Source organism: Anas platyrhynchos, chromosome 1 (genome assembly GCF_047663525.1).
Source record: "Anas platyrhynchos isolate ZD024472 breed Pekin duck chromosome 1, IASCAAS_PekinDuck_T2T, whole genome shotgun sequence".
NCBI lineage: Eukaryota > Metazoa > Chordata > Aves > Anseriformes > Anatidae > Anas > Anas platyrhynchos.
The window spans coordinates 54,251,438-54,273,053 of NC_092587.1; the positions used below are offsets into that span (position 1 = coordinate 54,251,438).

Genomic DNA, 21,616 nt, shown 5'->3' on the forward strand with positions numbered 1-21,616 from the left:
GCATGGCACGGCTCCGTGCCCACCCACCCGCCTGGCCAGGAGCCGAAATTTCAATTCAGGAACCTCAGCATTTGTGGGAAGGGGGAGAGGGTGAGGGGAAGGTGCTGGGAGCACCCCTGAGGGGAGAGGAGCGAGCACGTTACTATTAGCCGAGGTTGTGAGGGGAAGGATAGCTAGTGGAAAGAGGAACGGGCAAAATATTTTGGGTTATGCTTGTGGTGTGAGGGCTGGGCAGTGACACTTGGGCATGAGGGCTCCTGCTGGCAGCGGTGGTGGTCAAACTGACCCCATTGGGGACATGGCGCCCACCCTCAGGGATGTCCCTGAGGACTTGGGGCCACCAACTCGACGACATTTTAACTCCCGCGGTGTGAGGGAATTGGGCAACCTCGGGCCTCTGGCTCCCCTCAGGGCTAAGGAGAAAGGAGAAAGCGGGGAGCCACCGAGGGGCAGCGTCCCCCATGCCCCATCTCTGAGGGGACAGGGACTGAGGGACGAGGGGGGGGCAGAGGGAACGGCGGTTGCGCCTTTAACGGCGGGCGGGAGGAGGAGGAGAAGGAGGAGGAGGAGAAGAAGGGAGGAGGAGGAGGGCTGGGGCTGTGCTGGGTGACATCAGTGGGTTTGGCTCCGGGGCTCAATGGAAACTGGGTGAGCGCCGGGCTGCGCCGAGCACACGCCGGCTGGAGGGGACGGCGAAGCGGGCGGGGAGGCGGCAGGCAGCGCCTCGCCTCGCCTCGCTCAAGCTGAGCTGAAGGAGGGACCGCAGCCGGGGCTACGGCAGCCGCCAGCCCTCCCCAATCCTCCGTCATCCTCCCCTCAGCCGCCGCCGGGCCCCCTGACAGCCGGCGGAGCAGCAGCCCCACACGGCCCCCTTCCCGCCTGGGTGGGTATGGGGGGCGCCCGCCTCCATCTTGGGGCGCAAACCCCGGGGGAAAGGCGGCCCCTCCGGCTCTTTGTGTGAGGGAGGGAGGGAGGGGAAGGGAGAAGGGAAAAGGAGGGGCGGGGAGGGGAGGGAGGGCAGGGCCGGGCTGGGGGGCAGCGGGGACAAAAGCCCCTTTGTGGGGGTGCTGTGGGGGGGGCGCCCCCATTGCCCCCCCCCCCCTCCTTGGGAAAGGGGGAGCTGGGTTTCGGGGGATCCCCGCTGCCACCCTATATAGGAAATGGGGAGGGTTTGGGGGTCCCCAAGTGGGGTCTTTGGGATGTGAACCCCCCCCCTACACCGCCTTTGTGCCGGGGGGGGGGAATGGGGTTTGGGGTTTTATTGGGGTAACGGGGGGCCGCGGCCGGCTGGTGAGGCGGGGGGGGGTGCTGAGAAGTTGGTTCCCCTTTCACGGAGGGTGGCTGCTTTTATTAATTATTATTATTATTTTTTTGCTGTTGTTGTTGTCGTTGCCTACCCGGAAAAATAAAAGCCCCGGTACGGCCGGCTTTCGGAGTGTTTTGCCTGTAGGGGGTGGGGGTGGAAGGGGAAAGATTTATTTCATTTCACCCCCCCCCTTTTCTTGTTTGTGGCTGTTTGTGCCTAAAATGTAGGCTTCGATGCTTGGGGGGGGGCTGGTTTTTAATTTATTTTTTAATTATTATGATCCTTTTCTGCCCCCCATCTTATCTGCTGCCAGATATCTATCCTTTTCCGAAGTGTGAAAGGGGGGGGGGGGGCTGTTTGATGTTTCCCCTTTCAATCAAAACGCGATTTTTTCCCCCTTTTTTTTTTATTATTTTTTTTTATTTTTAAAGCCGGTTCAGATGATCGCCTCGCCAGCCTCTTCCTTTATTCCCTTCACACTGGCGCACACACACACACACAGACACACACACACACAAAAAAGCCCTGCACAGCCTTTATGGGCAAAGCAACCCCCACTCTCCACACTTCCCCTTCGAGCCGGAGCGGTGCTGGGCTCGGCAGCCTCCATGATGCAGCTGCCGAGCTCGGCCGCCCCGATTGGCTTTTGGGGTGGTTTTTTGGGAGCCCAAATCCCCACCAGCACCTCGCTCCCCACCTCCTCAGGTGGGGCCGAGACAACTCTGCCCCTACAAAACGGCTTGGCAGGGCCTTCGCCCGGCGTTGCCGCTGACACGCCGGTGTGCCGTGGGCTCCGTGCCGTGTTTATATAATGGCCTTTGTGCACGTACGTGGGTATTTGATATTATATAAAAGGGGATTGGTGCAAAACGGTGCGTGTGTGCGTGGACCGACACGGGTGGCTGCATAGTATTTTAGTATTTTCTTCCTTTTTTTATTTTTTCCCCCCCCTTTCCGAGGCGGTGTAGTATGTTGTAGGTGTCTGGGTGATGTGGATATTACCGTATGCAAACGCTCCTGCGGAGCACACGCTGGCTTTTTTTTTTTTTAAGGTTGTATGCGCCTTAATCCCGTATGGAAAACTAAATGGTTTAACTAAATGATCGCCCTGCAGCCCCTGGGAGCGCTGCCTCGGCTGGAGAGTTAAAGTCTGCTTGGGGGGGGGGGGTGGATTTCTGAAATTTCCGCACCTATAAATAATATATGGAATGATATAATTTTAAAATATTAAAACGTGAGCCCTCAGTGCTACACCCCCGTCCTTCCCTTTGCAGTAGTAGACCTGGAGGTGAGGTAAGGGCAGGAGCTGTAGGGGCGAGCGCGTGGAGGGGGAGGGAGGCAGCCGGGGAACGCGGTGGCTGTTGGGGCTCCTGCAGCAGTTGGTGCTGGGGGGCGGCCGCCCCCCTCGCCACGAGTCCCCGCTGTCCCTATCGGGCCATCGAATCCCTTATCGGGCCGTCATCGCCGCCCAGGTTCACTTGTGTGCGTGCTGGGGGGGAGATAAGGCAGGGTGACAGCTGTGTGACTGTGATTTTTCACTCCATTATCCTGCTTCCCGCTTCCACCCCCTCACCCCGGAGCAGTTTTTTTTTTTTTTTTTAGATTCCCCTCTGGAGCCTGTTGCTCAATCAGCTAGGAGGGCTGCTGCCCTGCTGTGCGAGAAACCCTTCTCAAGCCAGCTGTCCCAAAAGGGTGGGACCGTCTTTAGGTTTAGGTTTGTGGCATTGCGGACCGGTGTCGCCGTGCCCCGGAGCGATGGGACCCCGCTGGGACCTGTCCCCAGCCCCCAGCTTGGGTTGGAAGCGCTCCGGGTGGCCACAAAGGACAGAGCCATCTTTATAGGGGTGGCGTGATGGGTTCCTGGGGACGCAGACCTTTGATCCCTGGTTGGCGTAGGAGGCTGAGCACCTCGGCCGTGCGTTAACGTGGTCATACGGAACAGCAGGCAGCGGATAAAAGCCGGGCCTGCCTGCTGCGCCCTCGCCCAGGTGTGCCTGCCGCCCGGTTCCCTTCCCAAGGCTCTGCCTACATTCCTCGGGAGTAAGAAAGTCAGAAATAGCCACGGGGTTTTGTCGTCTTCAGAAACCCACACGCGTGAGTAAAGGTGAGGTGAGGGGACTCCACCTCGCAGCGTGTTGCGGGTGGTTTCTGGTGGCAGAGCTCTGCTTTCAGGGTTCACAATGTCCCCTGAATGCCTTGATAGGATTATTTCCCTGGCCCTGCAGCTCGGCCGTTCCTCTTTCTGTAATCCCATCTCCTGGGGCAGGAGGAGCAGCTCCGGGTTTATGGTGTGCCCAGAATCCCATAGCTGGGATTATTTTTTTGTGTGTGTGTGTGCGTCTCGCAGAGCCAGCCCTCCCTCCCTCCTCTCCCTCGCTGATGCTTCCTTCCCAGCGGGCCGCGGCGAGGGAAAGTTCCTCTCACCTACTTGTGAAAACATGAATCATTCCTCACCTTTCCTGTCCCCAACAGACTCCGTGTCTGCGTTTCGTACGCTAATAGCGTGGCATTGCATAAATCAGGAGCGCGGCGGGTTCCTCTAAAAGGAGCCGTGCTCGAAGCCTGGGGAAGAGCTGCGCTTCCTAGGGCAAGTTGGTGAAGCTGCTGGACCAGAGGGTCGGATGGGGAGCAAGTTCCTTCTACCTTAGTGGGTTTTCTCTGGCAGGTGAGGAGGCAGAGCCTGGGGAAGGTACAAAGGGAAGGGTCAAAGGGTGAGCTGATCCCCTCGGGCACTGGGATGGGGGAAGGCCCCAGCTGCTGAAAACAAGCAGTTGGCTCCCCTGGGGGGGGGTAGCACAGGCGGGGAGGCTCAGATCCCATCAGCAGAGGTGCGAGGAGATAAGCAAATGGTGTTGTTGCTTCTCTGCGCGACGACGGCTCCTCCCTGGCCCCCATGCCAGCCCCAGCCCAGGGGCGGCGGAGGTGCTTGCTGCTGGCAGTCTGTCTGTCTGTCTGTCTGTCTGCCTCTCGCAGCCCCTGGTTGCAGTGCTGTGGGGCCAGAGGGAGCTCCTCGTCACGGGACAGAGCGCCCTTTTTGGTGTTCCTGCTGCTAGAACTGACCCGCTGCCGGTTATTTTAGCTGGCTGTGAAAGGAGAGGGTACTGGCGCATTTCTGAAGGGATTTCCTGCCCCAAATCTGAACAAAATGTTGGGAAATGAGGTTCAATCTTTCTGCCTTCCCATGATGTTCTCGAAAGGGTCACGTTCCTGCAGCGCTTCCAGCTCCCGCTGCTCCTGGACATCCACGCAATCAGGGCAGTGGCTGTGTGGAAGGTGAAACATTTCGGGTGCTGGGCGAAGCAGCGAGGCCCATTCTGGAGCCTTCCACGGCTACCGAGTCAGCTCCTGGTTCTCCTCTGACCGTTTTCTGCCTTTTTTTTCCGCAGCACGCCTGAGCCATGGAGCTTCGAGTGGGGAACAAGTACCGGCTGGGCAGAAAGATCGGCAGCGGTTCGTTCGGAGACATTTACCTAGGTGAGTGCGAGCCTCCGCGTCCTTCCACCTGCCAGGTTGCTGTCTCTGGGTTGCGCCACTGTTTTTGTTCTGTTCGCCTGGTGGTGTTTTAGGTGCTGTGTAAGGTTGGAGGTGGTGGGGAAAGGGGGAAAAATAAAGCTTCAAGGAGTGTTTCCAGTTGCTGCTGGCCCTCTGATGGCGCAGAGGGTGGGATAAACTCCACCTTGCCTCACAGATACTGGAGACGGAGTGGTGTTTGATCAGAATGATCTAGGTTTGGGCTGCTGAGGGTGTATTTGTCATCCACCCTCCTCCAACTCTCACGCCTCCTGCTCCTGAGCTTGGGTGTGTGGGTATAAACTCTGTCGGTGGGTGGTGGGAAGGGAGGAGATGGCCTGTCCTTCGCGGTGAGACGAGTAAAGCGATGGGGAGGCTGATAGTGGAAGAGGTGGTCCAGCTCCTGTGAGAGAGGCCTGAGCTGAGGAGGTGGAAAACAGGTCGGAGAGGCTGGCCTGGTTAAAGCCCTGGGACCCAGATCTGATAGGTCTGTAGTGGGTGGGGTGGGATTTAGTGGGATTTAGAGTTACCAGCGGGAGTGACCTGAGCCGGGAGCTGCGTGGGGTCAGCGGACGGAGCCTGTGAAGCTCTGGGGTTTCCTGTTACAGCAGCACTTGGGGAGAAGTTCCTCCGAGGCAGCACGCTGACGTGGAGATGCGCTCCCTGATGATGTTACTGGCTCAAACCGAGTGGGGCTGGAGTGGCGAGACTATCCAGTAGCCCGAAAGCCATTTGTGAGAGCTGTGCTGGCCTCACCTCTTGTCCAGTTCCCACCATCACCCTGTAAGCTGTAATTCCTCAGGCCAGCAGAACGATTGCCCTTTCCTCCTGGTGTTTGCACCCTTTGGGTACTCACAGCTGCTTATCCTACGCTCCTGGGCTGTTTGTGCGCTCAGTTGAGTCCTGTTTTGCTTCCCACCACATCCACCGCCCCTCCCTGTTGCTGCTCTCTCAGTTTCTCCCAGTTCGTCCATCTGCTGAGCAGCTCGGAGCCTCCACGTTTTTCAGGTGTGGTGTTTCCAGTGCTGGGCTGAGGAGGGCCACCCTTGGGTGATGTGTAACGCCAGTTGAGACCACTTTGGGTCTCCTGGGACCACTTTGGGAGACCCAAAGTGCAGAGCTGGCCTGAAACGCGCCGTCAGCTGTACTGTGCGAGGTCTCTTCCAGGTTCTGCAACATCTCCGTCCCTCCCCGAGTTCCCCTTCAGTGGATGCCTCTAGTTCAGGTTACTTCTCCCTGTTTTGTAAATCACCTTCTGTTTTCTACCTCTGGCTTCTATCGCCAGCTCTCTTTTTGCTTTATTATTCTCCCTTGATTGGTGTTGGCAGCTCCCCTTGACGAAGTATCCTGTGGGAATCATCAGTAACGGGCTTTGTTGCCACCTTTCTCCAGAGCACGAACAAAGGTGATAAATAATGGATAAGGGAGCCCAATTCCACCGTGTGCTGCCTTTTGCTTCTTTTTTTCAGCCAGTCAGTGCCTCAGGTGCCCGGGTAATGCCCAGGTGCTAGGATCGAGGGGGGGATGATTATTTTAGCCCAGACACAGCCTTTTCCACTCGTGTCAGGGCTTGAAGCCTCGCAGACCCCCTCTGACACAGGGTGGCTGGGTTCAGCCGAGTGGTATCAAAGCCCTTGTGATGTTCCTTGAGGAGCAAGCCAGCCTGTTTTGAAGCAGCGATAGCGAGACTCGGCGGAGCCGGGGTGACTCCCCAGCCCCGAGGGCTCGGGCTCGCAGTCGGGAGGACTCCCGGCCTCCCTCTTTTGGGGTGGTGCTGCGTGCTCTGCTCCTCGGGCTTCCTGGCAGAAGGAAACCCGAATTTCCACGCGGGCACACACACAAAGCGGGGAATTGTTGCGCAGCTTAAGCTGGGGCTCAAACAACGACGTCCCCTGCGTTGGTGAGGGGATGGCGGCTGGATGGGGCTGCCCGCAGGCCTCGGCTAGGCCCCGTTGCCTCCAAAAAGCCTCGAGCAGGGCACCAAAACCCAGCTGGGAGCAGAGTCTCTTTGTCAGGGCGGTGCTGCCGGCCTCGTACAGATGGCCGGGGCTGGGGTCCACCCGGGGAGCCCTTGGGGTGAGCGCAGGGGGCGAGGAAGGAGGGAGCGCGCTGCAGACAAAGCATGCCGGGACAGCGCTGCCTTTGGACAGTTCCTGCTTGCAAGCTCCTCCTCGCTGGGAGGGGAGCTCGTTTCCTTTGTTTCCTGGCCTGTTAACTCTCTCTCACCCTCTCTGCCTTCTCCCATCTGCTGGCAGCCCTCCTTTCTTCCCTCTAGGAGCCGGGGCAGGCGCCCGTTGTCTGGCCCGCTGCGGGAGGAGGGTGGCGTTTGCCGCATCAGGCGGGCGGCCAGGCCTCTCTTAAAAGCAGATCCTGTTCAGCAGGTGACATCCCCTTGTCCCCGGGGCCCCGTTTCAAACAGCTCGTGATGAATGAGTCGCTGCTGTGCGCGGCCCCCACAGCGGAGCGAGACCGGGGGCGGATGTTAGGAATTATCCCCGATCCTACAGCCGTCTCTCGGCTGGCTCTGCCGCACGCTCGTCTGAAACGGGGGGGGTTTCAGAGCGAGGAACTGTTGCTTTTGTGTTTGTGCCTTTAAAAAAAGATGGTGGTTAAGGCGTGGAACAAAGGGAATCCTCTCTGATCCTCCTGGTTGCTGGTAGTCGCTGTCTGAGTAGACATCTAGCCCCAAAAAAATAAATGATAGAGGGAGCAAGCTGAAGGTATTAGGGGCGGGGGGCTGGCTGAAGGCCTGTGACCCCCTCAGCAAAGAACAGCCCCTTATCAGACATAATTCATCCTATTTTTGCTGTCCCAGGCCACGGGGGATTGTGCTTCCTCTCGGAGGCTGACACCTGCGTCTGGGCTACCGAGAGCGTGGGGCTGGTGGCCACGCTGATCACTTGAGCGCCACCCTTGTGTTTTGTAGGATCTAAGCTCTCATAATGTTCGATGCCCCCCTTTTCCATTGCCACTTTACATGCTCAGAGATGGCACCCCCACCTGCACGCAGCCTTGTCAGCGGGTGCGTTGCCATCTTCCTAAACACGCGTTCGTCCTTCCACTCTTTGGCTTTTGGGGGTAAAAGGTTCATTGAAAATGCTGCCAGAAGTCCACAAGAGTCATCGCTTCTCGTGTGTCAGCAGATGGACTGGGAGAGGGGGAAAAAAACCCCCAGGGGATGCACAAGGGAGCTGCTGCAGAGGATTTGGAGGAAAATCTTCACAAAGGCAGGGGGAAGAGAGATGGGAGGGAAACACTCTTGTCTTTTTGGGTATCCTGGGTGTTTCCGTGCTGAATGTGGCCCTGTGGTTGAACGCCCATTTCGAAGGCACACAACTAGTCCAGGGCCATGTCCTTACTGTGATCTGAGCCCCTTTTACTGCTCTTCTTTCCCTGATCTTTGTAAGAAGGGTCCTGTGGTGGAGTGAAGGGAAAGAACAGGCTTGGTTTGCTGGCCAGCAGGTTTTGAAGTGGAAAATAGCAATCTTTTTTTTTTTTTCTGAAGTCACCCTTGGAAAAATAGCTCTAACTATTGGGGTGGTTTTTCCCCCTTCCCTTCGACTGGCTCTTGAGTAAAAACCCTTATTAAATCCATTCCATTGCTCCTCCTTCCCCTCCCTCCAAGCACCCTAAATAATTCCTCTCCCTCCTTGGTGTTTACAGCCTTCAAATATTTGCAGACTGTTGTCATGTCCCATTCTTCTTCCCCACCCTTCTTAGTTGTATCTCTTGTCTCTGTTACATATTTAGCTCTTTTAATCTTTCTTAGTAAATCAATCCCTCTAGGCCCTGATCGTTTTTGTTCCTCTCTTTCAAATTCCTCCCAGCTTGTCTGTCTCGACCTGACACTGTAGCATCTCGATGACGTCTTCTTGCTCGCAGGGAGCTCTTGGCTAACTCTTGTGTACAAGCAGTGCCCCGAACCCTTCAGCAGGAGATGGATCTCGTGTAGGATCCACTGGGAGAAGGGATTTAGTTGCACAAACTGTTCCTTTTTTCTCTCTAGTCCCTGGTTCTGGAGGAAGTGTGTGAAAGAGGATGGAGAGAGATCCATCTGCAGCTGTCCTTGTGGATTTCTTTAAGACATTCGGAGTCTTAACACAGGGGTCGGGAGGCACGAATTCACCACACCTACCAAAGCTGGCTGTGGGTTATCTACAAAACACCAGCTCTGACTCCAGCTCACGCTCCCCACGCATGTTGCGGAGCAGTTTGCTTTGGGAGAGTTCCCAAGCAGCTGGTAAGCAGAGCTGCCCTCTGAGCTGCGTTCGGGTGCAACTTTGTGTAGTCCCTGATACGAGGAAGGGCTTGTTTGTGCGCGAGGCAGGCGCAGGAAGGGGGAGAGAGAAGCAAGGCTGGAGTGTCATTCCCGTGACCTGTGGCAGATCTTCATTCTTTCCATTTTAGGATGATGGGAAACATCTGGAATCCTCCCTGCTAATACTAGAGAAGGATCAGCCTGTTCCTCCTCTGGCAGCGCGCGTTGGGACTAAAGTGCTGGCTTTCGTGGCTGGCAGCTCGCTGCTTTTTTAGAAGGAAGCACGCGGGGAGGTGCTTTAGTGTCACCACAAACCATCGAGCAATACCTTCAACAAAAGGCGTCTGAGTAGCTTAATTCAGTTCCGGGCTCAGTTTATTTCTTCACGCTTCTAATTTTGGATGCAGCAAATGTTTTTGTGTTGGCAAAAGATAAAGGTATTATTAAAGCCCTCAGGAGAGGGAGGAGCTGGAGGTTGGGGAATTGTCTGTATCAAGCAGGTCAGGGCTGTAGAAAAAACAGAGGAAATGTTAGCAATGTCTCCTCAACCCATTGGCACCAGAGGTAAGCAGTAATTTTTCTAGGGAAGATGCACTCCATATCCCTGCCTGGGGGCTGATTTGGGTTTAGGGGGCTGAGCGTATGCTCAGGGACAGCTAAAACTTGTCCTCGGTTTTGTTCCTGCTGGTGCAGGCTGTCCTCTCAAAGTCTGGCACTTGTTGAGACAACGAGGCGGTTTGTGTGTTGTAGGACTGTTGTTCTAGCCCAGCTGCAGGGGCAGAGCTGGCTCGCTAGTCATGTGCCTTCCTCTGGACGTCTCTCTGCAAATGGCAGTGCTGGAAACTTGGTAGGAAGCAGCCGGATCTCATTTGTGTCGCAGAGAATAAATTTCAGGGCAAATCTCAAGGGTTGGGCACCTGCGAGGGCCTTGTTAAAATGGTTGACTTCACTGGAAGCCTGCTCAATCTTCATCTTACCCTCGTCTCTGCGCAGGAGCCAACATTGCAACTGGTGAAGAGGTGGCCATCAAACTGGAATGTGTCAAAACCAAGCACCCCCAGCTCCACATCGAAAGCAAGTTCTACAAGATGATGCAAGGAGGAGGTGAGCTGGGAGGAAAGGATGGGGCTGGGGGAGCGGTTGGGGGAGGGAATTATTCTGTTGGGCCTCTGAAAGAAAACGATTTGGTATCGCATAGAACCCTCTTGGCGGGGGCTGCAGCAGTTTTCCTCTGTTCTGTGGGCTTAATTTTTGTGTTTTCCCCAGTGGGCATCCCCTCCATTAAGTGGTGTGGAGCAGAGGGGGACTATAACGTGATGGTGATGGAGCTCTTGGGGCCGAGCCTGGAAGATCTCTTCAACTTCTGTTCCCGCAAATTTAGTCTCAAGACAGTTCTGCTCCTAGCAGACCAGATGGTGAGTTTCCTCTGAAGCATTTGTGCCTACTCTCCTTCTCCATGCCTCTTTTATCTTTTTCCCCATCCACTGTGCTCGAGCAATGCAGTACCCCAGGCTTTTGCATTTAGCAGCAAGTGGCTGCCAGGTTTTTCTTCCTCGATGAAGCTGGAGGCCTGGAACCTAGGCACTGCTGACTTCTTCTAATCTCTGTCCGTCCTTCCTTCCTCTTTTGCTTGCCCTCTGTTCGTGTTGCATGCGTAGATACTTTTACTGGCCTGATAAACAACTGCTATTGCTACCCACCCTGAGTAAACTGCGCCTGCCCTGGGCTTAGGATCTTCAGCTCTTCTGGACCCTCTCCTTTCCCAGCCTGGCTTAGTTTGAAAGCTGACTGGTGGCAACCCTGAAGCTCAGAGTTTTAGTCCACGCAAACACTCTCCAATTCCTTCCTTGTGCTGCTAACAGTCACCTCCCCAGGCTGAGGACTGTGCTGGTGTGCAGGGTCAAATTCCATCTCCAGATCCTCCAGGGGGTGGGAAGGGTTGTCTTTTCCTTGCCTGCCACCTCGGATATTCTCTGCAAAAGGGTCCCTTTGCCTGCTTTGACAGGGCATGGCATCTTTAGAATGGCTGCAGCTACGATGAGCTTTCTTTTCACTCCTCACTTTATTTTATTTGATTTTTATTTTTTTTCCCCTTCCAGATTAGCCGTATCGAGTACATTCATTCCAAGAACTTCATCCACCGGGACGTGAAGCCAGACAATTTCCTTATGGGGCTTGGCAAAAAAGGCAACTTAGTCTACATCATTGATTTTGGCTTGGCCAAGAAATACCGAGACGCCCGGACCCACCAGCACATCCCTTACCGGGAAAACAAGAACCTGACCGGCACAGCCCGTTACGCCTCTATCAACACCCACCTGGGAATCGGTGAGCCTGCTGTTGCTTTCCACGGGACACCCTTTGTGTCTGGTGCCAGGGGGAGCAGCAAATGTTCTCCTGAAGGTTTCAAAGCCACCTCCAGGGTTTGAGTTGCTCGCAGCTGGGTCCTGTGCCCGGCTCTGCTGCTGCAGGTGGTGGGCAAAGAACTGAATCCTTGTGCCTGTGTTGCCTCTCCTGCCTTCTGCATCCTTCTGAGCTCCAGAAAGGATGAATTGTCTGCTGGTGTGTGTTTGTGCACTGCTTAGTAGTACAGCAGGGCCCTGTTTTGAGCGGTGAGGCTGCAACCCTCTTGAATTTACTGCCTCTAACTCTGCCTTGTGCCGTTTTTGCAGGCTGGTAGATGTGTAAGGAAGCATTGGCAGACCCTAAGCCCTTAGGGATAGGTGCAGCTGAAAAACCTCGCTTGTTGACTGCATCAGCCATGAGTTTGTAGCTGTCAGAGCTGGAGGGTGCAGGCCCACCACGATGTGGTGACGCTCCTCTCAGCCACCGCTGAGGAGGGGGACAGCAACGTGCTGGAAACGCAGGAGCAGCTGAAACGAGGGGAGGCTTCCTTCGGCACAAACATCCAGGTTTTGTGATAATGAGGGTTGTTGGCTTTCACAGGCCTTTAAGACGCGTGGGTGTGCTGACAACACTCTCCCATTCACCTCTGAGAGAGAACACGAGGCAGCTCTGGGGAGACAGGGCTCTGCTCTGATTATTTCAGGCTACTCCAGCGGTGATAAAGCTGGGCTGGGAAAGAGTGCTGGATGTTCAGCTGGGTTTTATACCGCTGACAGGCTTTGTAGACACTGCACGGGGTAATCCACAGGGCACTTAAACCTCCTGAAGTCACCCAAGCTCTTGGCCTAGGAGTGAGCCCTGGTGTGTAACACCTGGTGGCTGTGAGGAGCAGAGGTGGAAACCTCTTGCTGTTCTTTCTCCCGTTCCCTGACTGGATGCTTCTTTCTCTGTGACCTCTTTGTCCCCGCCGTGAGGGTTTTGTATTTACCACAGGGTTCCTTCCGAACAGGCTGAGGTTGTTCTGCTGCTGAGCAGCAGAAACACCAGAGCTGCCTTGCCGGCAGATTGAGGGACGCAGCTCGGTTCGCATTCGGGAGAGCTTCTTCTGAAATGTATAAGCTGGGAATTTGGAAATCATAGCAGAGAACTCAGATATTTTGCACTAACAGCTTCCATGAGATTTCACGTCCTCGTATTCCTAGGGAAAGCTCTCGCTTCTCCCCTCTCGCAGATGTTTTCTCCAAAGCCTAGAGCCAACCCTTGACCTGCGGAGCAAGCAGTTTCTCCCTGTCCTCCTTGCTTCCTACTCCATAATCACAGACTGAAACTGCTTTATTTATACTGAAACAGGGACTGCTGTGTGCTGAGTGGACTGTGACCTCCTGCCTTCTTTCGTGTCGTAAAAATAGTTCTTGTGGTGCTCCCCGGGTCGGTCTCCTGTATTTTGGCGTGACCTGCTTATATATAAACCGGCTCTCCGCTGAATTCTCGGTCAAGATTTCCACAGCCATGGTAACTGCCACCAGGAGACATGCACAAAATAATTCTTCCTGCTATGTCTGTCGATCCCTTCTGCGTGTGCGTGCCCCGTCTGAACCGAGCGCGAGAGGCTAGCTGTCTGGGCGTGGGCGTGGGTTGTTTGTTCTTGAACGGCTTTATTATTCACCCGACCCCTAACTTAGCCCTTTACTACTGCTGCTTGGCTCGTGGGTCAGGAGGAACAAACATCTGCGCCCTAAGCCGAGGGCAAATTGCAGCCGCCGTCAATCTGAGCGCCGCAGTCACTTGCTCTCTCCGTGCCCTTTGCTTCTCAAACGCTGGGTGTGAGTTACCCGGTGCAGCAGGTCTCGGGCACGTTATCTCCACGCCGCAGATCTGTCACCTCTCTGTGATTTCGGGGGAGCCGACCTGCCTGGAGGAGAGGGTTTGGGGTGGCAGGGTGGCAGCTGGAGTCCCTCTTTCCCGAGACCCTAGCACGGGGTAAGTGGCAGACGTGTTTGTGAGCTAGCAGCATCGCCATGGGAACAGTCACTCTGAATTTTTATTTTTATTTTTTTGTCTTTTCAGATACTAAATTCTCTGTCTTAACGTTGCGTTACCGCGGTTGAGGGAGAGAGGGAAGGAACCAGGTGCTGGGGTATTGGTGTGACGGGAATAGCAAATGAATAAACGCCTTTATTTGAATGTGCAAGCTAAGGGTTGGGCATTCCGATGTCTGGAGGAAACACATTCTTTTCCCAGTGACCGGGGAGGGGGGAAAAAAGTAGGAGGCGAGATCGGGGAGGGCTTCCACAGCTGGAGACTCGCCGTGGGGGGAGGCAGTGGACTGTGCAGGCTTGGGTTCACGCATTCCAGTCAATTTTCACATGCTCTGGGGATGAGAGTCCCCTGCACCCTCCGGAGCTTGCGAAGTCTGAAATAGATGCCCAGGGGTGCCCAGGAGACGCTGCTGGGGGAAGCCTGGTGGGCTCTGTCTGGGTAACAGGAGGCTGGGGGCGGGGGGCGGCGCCTCCCCAAACCCATCTCGAGGCCGGCACCGGCGTAGGCTGTGCTGATCGTGAAGGTCTTCTGCTGACCCCGCTTTCTGCCACCCGTTTCAGATCTCTGTGAGCTTTGAAAGGCCGTCACCACGCGGCGGGGAGAGAAAGAAAGGGGAAGCGTAGTCCCAGAATGTGCAGCGTCAGGTCTGAGTGCGTAATCAGGAAGGCATTGCTTGGGTAAGACTGCTCGTAGCCTGGCTGGCTCTAGCAAAGAGAGAGTTTTTTAAATTTTTTTTTATTTAGGGAGGCCAGCATTGCTTGGGGTGGGAGGGAAGCACCATGCAGGGGGACCAGGAGGTGCTTCGAAACTAGTTTTGGCACGAAGCTGGCATCCGAGGCAAGCAGTCCTCCTTCTCTCGTCTTTGCCCAAGCACGTCTCCAGCAGGTAACTCACCTTCCTGCCTCTCACCCCTGACGCAGCTCCCTCTGAGGACCCGGTGGTACAAAAGGAGCTACGGCGTGGGCTGGGATCTCCCTGGGAGTGGGAAGAAGCTGGCACCGCATCTCCGCGCCGCTCCTGAGCACGGGGGGGGGGTTGGATTTGAGAGGCCGTGCTGGGCTGTGTGGGAGGCCAGCCTCGTGTTTTGCGTTGGAAGGGTGTTTGAGTGAGGAGCAGCGTCTTGGAGAAGCAGCAGCTCCCCGTCTGTTGTACGAGAGCTGAGAAACTGAGCTAAAACGGAGAGAGGAAGTGTGATGTGGTGTTGCAGGTTGGGTGCAGGTCACGGCTGTAACCCTGCCCCTGAACAGGCTCGCTCTGCGCACGCTCTCACCTCACTCGTGTTTCTTTTTCTCTTCTTGAGCTGTAGGGTGAGATTTTGGCCTGCTTCTTTGCGAGTTGGTCAACAATTGTCGAGCTTCTGAAATTGGAAAGTATTGATGTTAAATAACACTTCTCTGGTTCACAAAGGTGAAGTTTTTTTTTCCTAACTCCAACTTATTACTCCCTTTCTGGCTGTCTGATGTTACCTACAACTCCGTGGCTGTTGGTACACAAGGTCAGGCAAAATAACTAAATAAAAATGGAGATAGCTTAAGAATGCGTGCCTCTGAAAACTAAATGGAGAAATGGGATTTAGGAACTCCTTCTTCACCATCACCCAACATTTTAATCGAGGGTCTTGCAGCTGGGGCTGCAGGTGAAAGAAACCTACAGTGTTTGAGGTCTGTACCATAATTCAGGTAGCTTGACAGCCGTGACCCGTGTTGGTGCTCCAGGCTCCTCACAGATCTCGAATCTCTCTGAAATTGTTCTAAGTGGGCTGCATTGACCAGATGTACCTGAGGAATCCCACTTCAGGGATACCACACCACAAGGCATTTATCGTTGCACGTTTTAGTAATTGGATAACCTCCTTAGGTATTTTTCCTCTATCGTGCTGCCTTGTTAAGGCACTGGATGCATGTCCAGTGTACTTGTGAGCCACCCGCTTTGGTTTTGTGACACAGCTCCTCGCCTCCAGTAAGGCCTTGCAGCATCCCCCACCAAACTGGGTCTTCTGAACCCTCTACCCAGTAGGTTTCCCTGGTTCCTGCCCCGTCTATCCCTACTCTAAGGGCTAACCCCACGCTCCAGACAGGGAATCAACAATTACAGGCTGTCAGAGCTGCACTATGGATAAATTGAAGGCTGGCAAATTGCAGAATCCGGGTTGCCCTCACCACCTGTGCTTTCAGGCCCTGGATGTGTGTTGGGGCTCCATTTCCACAGGCTTCCCATCTCAGTCAGGACGGAGGTTGTTATCAAACATGGTGTAGTTTAATTTATTTGATATGTGAGGTGTGTAATCGCAGCCCTCTGAGGGCATGTGCAGCCCAGCCTTCAGCCAAATGCAAAACGGTGCCTCGCTTTTCCCTGCTTCCCCCCCAGCGTCTGACAGCCAGCCCTGTAGTTATCTTTGGCAGCAGCCTGATGAGATTAGGCAGCATTAGCCCCTCTAAAGTGGGCAACTTGCAGTGGTGCAGCCATTCCTGAACGCTCAGAGTAAGACAGTTTGGGGATCAGTGGGGCTTCCTTCTCCTCCACTTGGCCATAAGGTTTTTAAGCCGTTTCGTGCGCTTTGAACCTCCTTTGCTTCTGCAGCCTTCAGAAAAGTGGCTCAGGTAGGCTGGCAGAGCGAGGGGTGCCAGGAACACTGCACTGGCTTTCAGATGGGGCAGGTGGCAGCGTGTAGCTGACACCGAACCCACAGATTAATATGTAGGCTGCAGCAGCTTTTGGGACGTGGCACTGAATCCAGCAAGACGTGCTGTAGTAGGAGGCGAATGTCCTGGATGAACCTCTTCAGCCTTTCTTCTTGCCCTGTGTTCTCCATCGAGCCATGTTTTGCATCTTACCTGTTTAAGTTGTTCTCCAGAAGATGCAAAACACTTCCTCCAAAGTGGTTTGTATTTGGGAGGGAAGTAGGGCAACAGGGGCCAGAGCTTCTTGGGAAGGCATGTAGATGAATTCGTACGTACGCTGGGGAGCTGAGGGAAGTGTCACAAGTTAACCTGGCCAGGCTGCTGAGCTTCTCTGTCCACTGCATCCTGAGCAAATTTGTAACTTAAAATGGCTTGGCCATGACAAAAAAACAGTTCAATGTGAAATATTTTTGCTTGGGAAACAAAGTTCTGCACTTTATAAATACATATCTAAAAGCAGACCTTTATAATGACCTATTAAGGACAGTCCTTGCCCTGAGTAGAGTTGTCAGTGGTGCCAGTTACACGGTCATTCCCATTTGGAGGGGAACCTTTTTGTTCAAAGTATGCCTTCTTTTTTCCTCTTCCTCTTGAAAAATGCCACCGATCTGTCTCTGCACAGTATTACCTAACAATACTACCTGCTGGGCTTCTCTAAATTATGAGCACAGTTGTTTATCTCGAGAAGGGGTCACTAGTTCCTTGGTTTTGCCCTGTTTAAGGAGTATCAGCAGGTGAGCTGGAAGAGGTGTTTGAAAGGGTAGTCTGGGGCTTGCCTCTGTGAGCTTTGTCTCTCCGTGACAGTCTCTGCCATGACTAATCCCCGGGTTAGGTCTTGTCCTGGGTGGAGGAGCGTAAGTGCCCTTCCTCTGTGACGGGGAAGAGGAAGCAGCCAGAGCTGCTGCAGCACTTCTTGATGTTGGATTCTCGTGTGAATTAAGGCTTCTCCGCGGGAGGAAGGAGGCAGTCAGAGTAATTACCCCTTTCGGAGCGGGTTGTGCTGTAGCTGCAGTATGAACACCCCTGTAGGAATTTGTACTGGAATTTCTTCTGCCGATTTGTCTGTCCCTACAGACCCAACAAAGAAGAGAGAGATGTTGCTGGTTTGATTCTGTTTTCACCTCCAAACCTGTGTGATTGCCAAAGCAGTTCTGGTTGCCACTCACTCCTTGCCCCGTGTAACTTCTTCCCGCAGAACAAAGCCGTCGCGATGACCTGGAGAGCCTGGGCTACGTGCTCATGTATTTCAACCTGGGCTCACTGCCCTGGCAGGGCCTCAAGGCTGCCACCAAGCGCCAAAAGTACGAGAGGATCAGCGAGAAGAAGATGTCAACGCCCATTGAGGTGCTCTGCAAAGGGTACCCTTGTAAGTGCTCTGATCTCTGTGGCTGTCTTGTGTGGTGCATGGCTTGCTCTGCTGCTGAAACTCCCTGCAGCCTCGGGTGCTGAAGGGCACAGCCGGTAAGCCCAGACCCAGATGTGCTGCTGACACCAGTGAGGAGAAGCAAAAGAGACCCGGGATGATACATTTCTGGTTCAGACGTGAGAAATTTAGGAGTTTTAGCGGACAGATGAGCCTTGTTTTAGTAAGGGCATGAGGGTGCTGGGGAGGATCTTTGAGAACCTCAGAAGCAATCTGGAAAGGGGACGTGCAGTGAGGTGAGAAGGTGTGCACATGACCCCGAATTATCCTGGATGATAGGGATTAGGGCTGACCACGATGAATCCCAGAAATAACCAGGCAGCGGAGTGGCAAATGCAATCCTTTGTGGACAAATGTGGAGTCCTGTATGCGGGGGGAGAGTAGAAGTCCTCGTGGCACGTATGAAGCAGTGGGCTCTGAGGTGACAGGTGCTGCTCGGCGGGGAGCTGTTTGAGCTGCAATAAAGGGTTCTGTGAAAGCATCAGCTTCGCGCTGAGTGGCTACTGAGGAAGGTCAGTCAGGTGCCCACCAAATAAATCTGGCTCCTGCCAGCCTCAAAACAAAACGGTACGGTTCTTCACGCAGCCAGTAGTAGAGCTGTGGAGCTCCTTCCTTTCCAGAAGATGCAGCTGCCTACTTCTGGCCACTGGACTAAGGAGGACCTCTGGGGGAGCAAACGGTGTCTAACAAGCAACTGTTCTCTGCTCTCCTCAGCTGAGTTCTCAACATACCTCAACTTCTGCCGCTCGCTGAGGTTTGATGACAAACCCGACTACTCCTACCTGCGGCAGCTCTTCCGCAACCTCTTCCACCGCCAGGGCTTCTCCTACGACTACGTCTTTGACTGGAACATGCTTAAATTTGTGAGTGTGTGTGTGGGGAAAGGACGGGAGGAGCACGGGTTGGTTTGTAGCATGGAGATAGGGGAGGGAAGTCAGGAACTGCCTGTCATTTGTATTTAAGCCTAGTGAGCAACGTGAGAAAGGGGGACCAGGTAGCGTAAAAAGAGGTAGAGCTGTTCTGTGGTGCCGAGGGGTACAGCTGCTCTGTCAGTGTGTCTGATGCAGTGTGTGTATCCCTCTTTCTGGCCCAGGGAGCAGCCCGAAACCCCGAAGACATGGATCGGGAGCGGCGAGAGCACGAGCGAGAAGAGAGGATGGGGCAGCTGCGGGGGTCAGCCACGCGAGCACTGGCCCCTGGCCCACCCGCCGGAGCCACTGCCAACCGTCTCCGCAATGTCACAGAGCCCATGGCCTCCACCCCCACCTCCCGAATCCAGCAGTCTGGTGAGTGGGATGGGGGAGCTGCCCCCATTTATTGACCAGGTGCTGGAGCCAGGCTGACGTTGTCGTCTCACGGTTCTCTGCCCCAACAGGAAACACGTCCCCCAGAGCAATCTCCAGAGTGGACAGGGAGAGGAAGGTCAGCATGAGGTTACACCGAGGAGCTCCCGCCAATGTCTCCTCATCCGACCTCACAGGGCGGCAAGAAGTGTCACGGATTTCAGCGTCACAGGTGAGCCCCCGCTGTGATGCACGCGGCCTTGGCCTGGGTGCTCCACAAAGAGCGAGGGCCCTGCAGGCGGTTTTTGCTCGATTTGCTGGAGCTGATGTGAGTCGTGACGTGAGTTCAGTTGTGTGTTTTCTGCAGGCCATGCTCAGTGCGGTGTTAGCTCTGCTTTGCTCAGAGCGAGCCTTCACCTGGTTGTCTTCCAGACCACAGTGGTTTGGAGAAGTGGAACATCCCTTGGAAGGGATAATATCCTGAGAGAGGAGCTCAAGCTCTCTGTTTTTGTGTCCTTCTTGCCTTTTTCTTCCTCCATCCCTTACATATTCTTTCTCTTCTTTTGCAGACAAGTGTGCCATTTGATCACCTTGGGAAGTGAGGAGCAATTGCCACTGGACCAGTGTTTGCTTAGGTGAGCCTGTCCTCACGCCTGGGATCCCACAAGGAGGGAATTGCTGCCACTAGGGATTAGGTTAAAGCCTTGAAGTTACCGGGGGGGACTGGGGCCATTTCCTTTCCCCTTCACCTTACCGTAATTTAACGAATTAAATTAAAATGTGTTTTTGGCTTCGGAAGGATGTTTAAGGTTTGCTGCCAAAGCCTCGGGGATGAATTATCTTGGGCGTAAAAGCAGCTTCCATTTCTCCTGGAGGGTAGGGAGGGTGGAGAAGGTGCTGGGCTGGGGAGCCATTTTGTTAGTTCCTAATGAATGCTTTTCTGGCAGCGTGATGGTGGTGGGGAGGAGGGTGCTGAGCATGGATTAAGGGTGTGAAACTTTGCCCAGCAAGAGAGCATCTCTTCTGACTGGACAGGGTAACTCTGAGGGGTGGCCGGGCTGTAGAAGATGATTTGGTTTGTTATGCTCCAGTTGGTATTGGAATTGCTGGGAAGAGCCTTTTCTCCTAACTTTGTCTTCCTTTTTTTTCTCTTTTTTTTTTTTTTTTTAAATCTCTCTAGTGTCTTCACTGTATTTTTCTTTTAAAAAACAAAAAATCAAAAAAAAAAAACCTCAAACAAAAAAGTAAAAAAAAAAAAAAAATCATTCAAAAAAAAAACAAAACACAAGAAACGAACGATTTTTTTCTTTTTGCCAACGACGAGGAGTCAAGCTGTGCCCCCGTGCTGGCGCGAGCCGTTTCCGAGAGGGCCGCCTGTGAGCACCTCCGAGGAGCTGACGACGCGGGAGCCGTGCAGAAACACCTCCGCTGCCCCCCCGGGCCATACCGTTGCCTACCCCGTACCCTCTCCTGATGATCTGCTCCTGGTTTTCTTTTTTTTTCCCCCTCTCCCCTTTGGGTATCTTCTGCTTCATTATTTTTTTTTTTTTATCATTTTCAAGTCATATGGTTTCTAGCCATATACGTTTTAACTTTGCTCTCCTTTTTCTCCGAGGGCAGGGGGCGAGGGGCTTTGTTTGCTCTTCTTGTTTTGTTCTCTTCAGGCGCCTGGTGGGCTGGGAGGGAATCAGATCCCAGCCACGCTGGTTGGCAGAAATCTGATTTTTTTTTTATTATAATAACAGAATTTATTTTCTCAAGCATTAAATTAATTTTAAGCTGTGAGGGGAACTGCGGCAATGGGCCTCATCGTTGACTCGGGCTTCCTTTCCTTGGGTGGCTTCTCTGCGTCTTTTTGGGCTGTCGGGAAGCGCCAGCCTGCCCTGCTCCGAGGGCTCTGGGTGTAGGGGCACCCGGCCACAGCGAGGATGGGGATGCAGGAGCTGGCGTGCAGGGAGATGCGAACCCACCTCCCATCCTGCAGCGGGGTCTGTCTTTTATTTTTATTATTTTTTCCGTCTGGCTGTGCGTGTTTTTTCTATTATTTTTTTTTTTTTCGTATTTTAATTAAAAAACTTGTTTTAATTCCCGCGGAGAGAGAGAGCGTGTGGGACTCGAGGAGACGAGAGGGGCACGCAGAAACTGGAGGGCGCGGCGTTGGTTCGGAGCGGTGCCTCTTGCTCTCCCCTTCCCTCTCGCAACCCCAAGTAAGATCCACCGGACGTGCACAACCCCTTCCTGCCCTCTCCCCCTTCCTTCCCTCTCCCCCCCCCACACACACTTTAGTTGTTTTTAAATTTAATTTAGGAAGCCTCAAGCTTGCTTTTGGGGCTTTGAAACACGAGGATCACCACTGCGACCTATGGCCTGTAGCAGACACACTGTCCCTGTAGTGTGGAGCCGATGGGTTGTTGGCAGGGTGGGGAGGGTGGGGTTAGTCTTTTTTTGTTTGTTTGTTTTTTATCCTTTCTATTTAACACTTTTATTATTTTCCTCCCTCGTTTGTTGTTTTTCTTTTTTTTTTTTCCCTAATTTATTTACCCCTCTTACTGTCTCTCTTCTCTCTTTTTTTTTTTTTTTAATTAAAGAGCAAAACTTTTTATTACTTTGTAATTTAAAAAAAACAAACAAAAAAAAAAAACCTGAAGAACTTTGGGGGGGATTTTGTACTTTTTTCCTGTGTAAATATTGGACTTTTTTGAGCTTTATCGTGGTTGTTAATTTGAAGTAATAAAGTAGAAAATGATAAAGTGACGCCAGCATCCGTCA

General features: G+C 53.7%; 1 protein-coding gene across 1 annotated transcript; it reads left to right on the top strand.

Annotated features, from left to right (window-relative positions):
- Positions 1-563: 563 nt before the first annotated feature.
- Positions 564-21,601, top strand: CSNK1E (casein kinase 1 epsilon). The gene is made up of 11 exons (XM_027450584.3): positions 564-883; positions 4,693-4,780; positions 10,068-10,178; positions 10,341-10,489; positions 11,174-11,402; positions 17,337-17,507; positions 18,279-18,427; positions 18,658-18,850; positions 18,940-19,079; positions 19,417-19,482; positions 20,028-21,601. Exons 2-10 carry the CDS (start codon positions 4,705-4,707, stop codon positions 19,447-19,449), a joined length of 1,251 nt encoding a protein of 416 aa, XP_027306385.1. The 5' UTR covers positions 564-883; positions 4,693-4,704; the 3' UTR covers positions 19,450-19,482; positions 20,028-21,601.
- Positions 21,602-21,616: the final 15 nt, after the last annotated feature.